Here is an 8,062-nt window from a genome sequence, read left to right as displayed (position 1 = left end):
TTCCTTGATACCCTGAGGAAACCTCCAGGATATGTCAGGAGCCAGAAGAGGTGTGACCATGAGGCATTTTGAGCTCTTGCAAGTTCTGTTGGCTGAATAACCACTGAAGTTCACTGGTTCAACAGAGAGCAGTTATTGCACTCTTTTTTGGTTGCATCTGTGGGGAAAAATGAGGTATTTTTGCCTAAACTGGGAGGAGTAGAAAATGTAGTTTCAGCTAGGCAACTCTGTTTATTGACATATTCAAAGAGGCATATGTACAACTATTCTTCCTTTTTTTTTTTTTTTTTTTAAATTTAGTGGGGCTACATCCATTGTCTACAGATGCAGGCAGAAAGGGACCCAGAAACCTTACGCCGTCAAAATGTTGAAGAAGACAGTAAGTCGTTTTGTTTTGTTTTGCTTTGCTTTGCTTTGGGATATGTTTGGGATTTTCTCTGGGTTTTTTTGGTGCAGTTTCTTTGTGTGGGGGAAATGGGCTAGATTAAGGACCCCGCTAAGCTTGTATTTTCTGTGACCGAGCTTCTTCTGCTCCTCATCAATAAAACAGTTTTGAGAGGTAACAGTACTCTGTTGGGAATGCCTTATCCCCACAAATCTTGCTTGTACCTTCATCTGGTGTTGTCTGTTTTGACAGATTTGGGCAAAACTTTTTAGACAAAAATGTCTTTTTCACTATGGAGAAGAAGCAGGTTCTGAATCCTTTAAATGTTCTGTGATTTCATTTTGCCTTAATACATTGTTTTGCTCAAAAAATATCATTACATGATTTATCTTTTTCAGAAACTGAGTAAAACACCAATTCAAACTCAAGTAAAATTAAATATTTCATGGAGTTTTTTTCACCCTAGAAAATTGCAAGAGAACCAGTTGACACATCACTTATTTTTAGAGCTCCATATATGTCACACTTCTACCACAGCTATTTTTGTGTGTGTTACAAAATAGATGGTGGAAAGCATGAAGAGAGACTAAAGAGGAAAGGGTAGTAATGGATTGAGAGACTTCAAGCAGAAAGAGAGCGTGGGGGATAGGGTAGAGCAGTTCATGTTCCTAAGAGGGGAAGAGAAATTTGAGAGGATGTGAGCAAGCTGTGAGGCATGGACATGATTTTTATACATGAGTGGGTTTGATTCAGTTTATTCCAGTGTTAAATCATACATTATTCCATAAAGTTCAGGAATGTTCACATGTAGCAACATAATGATGGGAGGGTAGGCGTAAACATGTCTAAATGCTGAATTAACTGGTGGTCTCTGTGCAAGACATAATAAGTAGGTTCCACATGAGTAAAATGTTGGCATTAATTTGTCGTCTTTGAAAGTAAGCCAGAGTTTAAACTGGCACAGAAATTCAGTTGTGTGTGCTGCTTTTGAATTTTCATCTGGTGCACTGGAGGAAGCAGAGCATGTGAGGAGCTTGCATTGCTGCAGCCTACGCTCTGTCTTTCCTATGGAAATGCAGGGAAATTTATTTTTAAGTTTTTATCAGTTCTTTATGCCAACGATTCCCATAATGTTTTAGGAGTATACTTTCTTATAATTCTCATTCTGAAATGCACTAGGAGGAATGATATTACTTAAAAATATTTCTTTGCCTTTTTTTTGGCCTTTGTGGAGATTAATTCATGTTCACAATGGCCACATTAATACTAGATCTATCTATTTCTCTCTGAAACTATTCAATTTAGACTTTTGGTGGTCTTATTGTAGCACAGATTTTTTTTAAAAAGTGTAGGAAAAATGGCAAGCAAGAAGAATATAAGAATATGGTTATGTAAGTTATTTGCACAGCAGCAATAGCTTGGCCTAAAGCAGTCTTGATTATATTAGCAGTGTGGTTAACCAGTTCATGCAGCCGAGTTGTTCCCAGAGTAATTGATACACTTTGGGATGTTTTGTTATGAGAACAAGTGATTCTATTACACAACTTATTTGTATAATTGAGAACATGGGAGGCGGTACTGTAAGGGTGTGCCACTGCTTGTGTCTGTGCGCCATGAGCTACTGTAGCTCCGTTCCAATTTGGAGATGTAATTATTATCACAGAGACAGAACTAACTGTGCCTTACAGTGCTTCCACAGCAGGAGGCCTGATCTTTGCTCAGAGTATCTCAGTGTAAAAATAACCAAGTGTGGGCCAAATCATATACCAAAATGTTGATCGACTTACATTTCCTGTTGGCTTTTTTTAAACAGTTAGAAAAAACAGATGGCAGTTCAATAGTGGAAGAAAAGTGATGGGAGAAAAAGAGGAAAAGCCTGTGACTGTTTGCTTTTGATGCAGAGTCCCATTTCTTCAATTCCCTTTCTTAAATGCACAGAAGGGAGCTCTGAAGAGCACAGGAAATTAGAAGAAGACGAAGATGGCGAAAGAGCAAATACTCTGATTTTTCCGTTCAAACTAATTGATTTTAAACACTGCACTGGACAAGATTAACTTGCTGAGGAAGAGTATCTGTAAAAATAGAGTGAGGGTCAGGGAGAGGGTGGTCCAGCTTGTTCTGGAAGTTGTAGCAAGTTATGTGTGATTAGGAGCCTGATGGTTGACTGGCAGCTCTAGATTTGTAAAAGGTGATCACTACAGTACTGTAATAAAGCATTAGAAATTATTACTTTTGTCCCATGGGAACAGCTCAGATAAGAAACAAATGATCCTTTTGGATTGAAGTGGTGTGCTAGGAACAGACTGCAAGAAAAATAAATTGCCTATCAGTGTTCTTTTCATTTAAATAATAAGATTAATTTTTCATTTGCCTGACTAATGCATTCTCATTTAAGAGCAAATAAAATTTTGGGCAAGACATATGAGCCAATTCCGAGAATACACACTTATGGAGAGATGTGAGTTCTCAGGAGATTCTGTAATTAGTATTTCTTCTCCATCTAGCTTAATAAAATAGTATTTTTAGATTATTTGTTCAGTTCTATTTGTTTTTTTCTGATTGCTAGTTAAGCTAACAAAGAAAAACAGGAGAAAACTTGTTTATACAAACCTTTTTTTGTTAATAAAATGAAATAATATTTGGGGAATATATTATTTCAATTTAGAGGTTTAATCGTTCTTAACCATTAATTAAAATTTTATACAATTCCAAAAGGAGGAGAAAAATGCTTTTTTGCTCGTTCAAAACTACTCTGTTTTGTTTTGGTTTTGTCAAATTCAGCCCAAGTTTAGGAGTAGTTTTGAATCCTTCAAGTTACGCTTTTGGTGAATAAAATTTAGTTCAAAGAACAATTCTGGTTCTTCCTACTGAAGTGTCTGACTGTCAAAGTTAGGAAACTGACAGGCGAATTAGGACAATAACTTCCAGAGCAGCTAGAAGACAACTGTTAGAAAGGCTAAGGAGGTCCAAAGAAAAATTGATGTATGTATTAGTGAGAAAAAAACTCTCAGATAATGTATAAGAAATTAAATTTGGAATTGTTCTTAGCAGATACAGAAAGAAATATGTTTATAAAACAACATCTATGGGACAGGTGAATAAGCATGCTGAATTATTGCCTTTGATTCGCTCATCCAACCTTTATGCTCAGTTCCTGAGCATAATTGAAGTGTAGAATTGTATTATGTACTCATTATTTGATTTTTGCTATGTTTAGCAGATCTCTTAAATTCCACATGGGTAATAAATATAAAGGTTTGAATCATGTAATTTCTTTGTGGGGAAATCCATTTCATGAAGCAAGAAAGAAGCAAAAGCAGTCATATAGCACTTCAGAAAAACTCATCAAATGAGCAAAATACAGTGATGAACTTTTATACTTGCAATTGCAAATACGAGGTTGGTTTGCTTTTCACGACGCAATTTACCTCTGCTTGATGACTCAGTGCTTAAGAAAAATGAAGTATCTTTAAGATACACTTTACAAATATAATTGTTACTACTCTAAGCCGAGACTTAAAAATTATGCGAGATTTACAGCCAGTCATTCTGGAACAGTTGTTGTTGTAAACAACATACAGCACGTGGATCATATTGGAAGAACATATGATTCTTGAAGGGAGCAAACATTTATTTGCTATTTATGAAATGAAACCTCTCATCTGCAGACCTTTGCCTCCTTTTGGTGTGTTTGGAGAAAGCTAGGCAGCATATGAACAGGGCCAGCCTGGAGATTGTCGCATAGTCTGGGCAGGTGAATGCCTTCCAAGAAATGAGATCCACCTCTGCCTTGAATTTCCTACCTGTGTCTGGACAAGTTGCTTTAAAAATAGTGAGGAGAACAGATGGCCTCTGTTCCGAGGTTTCTAAATTAAGACACTGAGTGTCTGCCTACATTATAGGTCTACCGAGTGCTAACAACTGTAACTGAAGTGATTTGGGAGCTGCTATTGCAATAAAGCAACACGCTTTGCGGAAAGGAGAACGGGATGCTGAGCTGGGTTGTCTGGAGCCTGGGTCTCAGTGTATTCCGAATTCAGCCTGTGCTGTTTCAGCCTGGCCGAGGTATTTCTTTTGGTTTCAACTTTCTCATCCATAAAATTGAGATAATACTTATTTGATTTGCTTCTCGGCAATGCTTTGAAGGATAGCCTGGTTAATATTCCTAGGTTTTAATTGATAGGTGTTGTCCCCTAAGAGCGATTAAGTATTGGGAAATATTAGGCCCTCTGTGTCTCAGTCAGTGAGGCATGCAAGTACAGAGACTGTTTTGGCGAATTCTCATTTTGACTTCATTTTTTTTCATGTGTGGGCATCCTCCCTCACAGGGTTTGTGATGCTTAACTAATACTTCCTCAGTACTTTAATTAAAATCAGTATTTACGAAGCAGCATTCTTCTTGCAGACTGGTTAATGTTCAAAATCAGACAAACGTTCAGGCACATGAACTTTTTCTCAGATCAGAAACAGAGCAATAGTTTTCAAGCAACACATGTGCTGGAAATAGTTGTGCTGGGATTAATCTACTTGTACTAATCAGTTAGTTTGAGAACATTTGAGACATAAACAAATAGTTTATGTCTGTAGAGCAGAGAGGACTGTGAGCATATGTAAAGGTAACAGGCTTCCCTCCTGGATAAGTGGGGTTGGATATCTAGAGTTAGAGTCTGAAGGAGATTATTATGGTCTATAAAGGCATATATAAAATGTCTCAATTGCGTTCGTGTTTGCATATACATACACATATATGTGTATATACACACATATATATTATATACAGATATATATTATATACACATATATACAAACATACATATAGGCACGCTATAACATATACATATATATATTATAAACTACCTATATTCCCAACTATACAGGGAGTATAGTGCCTGGGTTTTTCATTTTGTATTGCAGTGAATTGGTGGTATTAAGTGGTAATCAAGAGGCTCATACAAATGTTTGGTCTGTTTTCTTGGAGGAGTGCTGCTTTTGGTTGAGCCTTCCCAACTGATTGAGAAGGCAAGTGCCACAGGGGGGTGGGGACTGCGTATCACACTTGGAGATAGTCAGAATTAGTAAATCAGTCTTTTATTGACTTTTGGAGAAAAAGATGTATGTTTGTAGTGATAAAATGAAACTTCTGTTTGCTGCCATGTGGCCTTATGGGATTTAGAATTTGAGTGCCTCCTGCCTCTATATGCCTGTTTCTCTATAGGCTTTATAATAAGACTATACATATTTATATATATGTCCTGTGGTGCAGTAATTGTCAGTACTCCTATTGGACTGACATCTGAGAGTGATGAAGTTTAGCAGACATACCTGGTCCACAGAGAAAGCGAGAGACTGACATAATACTCCAATAGTCTGATGTGCTATAATAGTATTCTTTTTTCTCCAGATTACAAATGTTTGGAATATATTTACATATATATGTATATTTAAGGTCAATTTTTTCCTCACAAAGCTGGTATTAATTAATACATTGTATTAATGCGTAATGTTCTAATTTTTTTCAAATTTTTCAAAAAGGAAAAAGAATAGTGTCATGTGTAAGTCTACATGAAAACAGTCAACTGCACATCAGTAGTCACCATTAAAAAGGTGTATTTTTGTCAACTAGCTCACACATTCTCCTCTGTTATTCATTCACACACACCACACATGCCGTTGCTTGGTAATTACTGGGAAATGGTAGTTTCTTAATTACCAGTCCACCTGCAGTACTAGCTATTATATATGTAGATTATTTTTCCTGGTTTGCACATTTTAACATACCCATGTCTTTACTGAAAGAGTGGTCAAGCCTTGGAACAGGCTGCCCAGGGAAGTGGTTGAGTCACCATGCCTGGAAGTATTTAAAAGACGTGTAGATGAGGCGCTTAGGGACATGGTTTAGTGGGCATGGTGGTGTTGGGTTGACGGTTGGACTCAATGATCTTAGAGGTCTTTTCCAGTCTTAATGATTCTATGATTCTATGATTCTATGTCATCATCTCATTCATGTGCAGTTCACACTGTTATGTTTCTTCTGAAAGATGAAAAAAATATTTGTCAGAATTATTTTGAATAAAGAAATAAGGCAGTAAGGCTTTGAATTTTCCACTGCTTCTATCCAGTTTTCCCTCACATACAAGGGGAATCTGGCTCCCACAGTCTGACTGACTACTTTCCAAAAGAAAGGGCTTTTAAGTAAAAGTTAAGTCCATCAAATGCGTACTGTCTAAAGAAGAAAAAGAAAGTTCATTTTACATGAATGCCCTACAAAAGAAGAGAGAACGGAAAGATTTTTTTTTCCTGCAGTAAGATCCAATGGGTTTTTGCTTTAGAAGCTATGAAATCAGACACCAGTTAGTAGAAGTGAAAATTTTACTGAAAAATACCTTTGTAATATGCTGCTTTAGTCCTTGGAAAGCAAAAAGTGGGTTTTGTCTGTATTGACAGAACATCCTTCAGAAAAGGAAAAAATCACATTCTTCAATTGATAAAAGCCTGTCCTACAAACATAAAGTTATTTCACATGTCTTCTCCATTACAATGTATTGTATTATATCACATTGTAGCGCAGGTGATGTGTAAAAATCACTTAACATAGAACAATATTTTTTACCTGTTGCCATTTAGATTGAATTGCTGTGCTCTTCCTGAGTAATTCATAGCTTGGGTTAAGATTTTAAGAACAGAGAGTAAGTATTATATCTGTTTTTTCCTTACTCCATTTAATGTATAGGTAATTAGCTGACACTCATTTCTGGTGTTCATAGCATATTTTTCAGAAATACAAAGATCAGCTAATAAAAAGAGGAAAATATAAAGCTCAACTCATTGTTATGCAGTTCAAGGAGGCTCAACCTACTGTATACATTGCATTGTTGAACAAGTAGTTCTGAGAAACTAAATAATATCCCATAGATTCAGTAAAAAAAAAGAAACAAATGACACACGTTTAGCTTTGAATAACTTAACAGGAACATTTTATGCACAGCTTTATGCAAGGCTAGAGGAGCTTTGTGTGTCTAGGGTGTACATACATGTAGAGAGGTGAGACTTAATAGGAATGAAACGTGTCGCTGTGTGAGGGTGTATTTAATGCCTAAAGCAAAGACATAACCCTGCAAAAGGGCTGAGCGGAGGTACATATTAGGCTATCCTAAGATTATAGTCCTCCTCTTTAGAAACCCTTCATTATTTACAGCCTATTAAAGAAATCTGGAAACGTGCCTTTGATGGGCAGGCGGGGCTTCTGCATAGATGGATGGTCTGTGAGCCTTGTGTTGGGGGTTTCTGAAGGTCTTCTCCCTCTGCATTTTAGGAAGTTGTTGTTTTCAAGAAGCGTGTGCTGCGATCCTATCATCACAGTTGTGACAGTTATTCATTTTGGGGGACTGTAATGGTTTAACCCCAGCCAGCAACTAAACACCACGCAGCCACTCGCTCATCCCCCCGATAGGTTGGGGGAGAGAATCGGGAGGGCACGAGTAGAAAAACTCGCGGGTTGAGGTAAAAACAGTTTAATAATGGAAATAAACCAAAGCAGAACAGTAATAATAACAATGATAACAACAACAATAATAGAATATACAAAGCAGGTGATGCACAGTGCAACTGCTCACCACCCGCCGACTGATGCCCCGCGTGTCCTGAACTGCGAGACAAACCTCCCCCCCCCGCCCCAGC

The 8,062-nt window shown here is 37.2% G+C and overlaps 1 protein-coding gene across 1 annotated transcript in view; it reads left to right on the top strand.

Annotated features, from left to right (window-relative positions):
• Positions 1–305: 305 nt before the first annotated feature.
• The window catches only part of LOC104082471 (calcium/calmodulin-dependent protein kinase type IV-like), a gene marked incomplete at its 3' end in the record, with an annotated part of 38,226 nt that continues 30,469 nt past the window's right edge, over positions 306–8,062 (top strand). The window contains exon 1 of the mRNA XM_009585603.1: positions 306–379. Within this exon, the coding sequence (XP_009583898.1) occupies positions 365–379 (15 nt within the window). The remainder of the gene's footprint in view (positions 380–8,062) is intronic.

The sequence above is a fragment of the Fulmarus glacialis genome, unplaced genomic scaffold (assembly GCF_000690835.1).
Source record: "Fulmarus glacialis isolate BGI_N327 unplaced genomic scaffold, ASM69083v1 scaffold25329, whole genome shotgun sequence".
Lineage (NCBI taxonomy): Eukaryota > Metazoa > Chordata > Aves > Procellariiformes > Procellariidae > Fulmarus > Fulmarus glacialis.
This window is presented reverse-complemented; position numbering and strand designations above follow the sequence as displayed.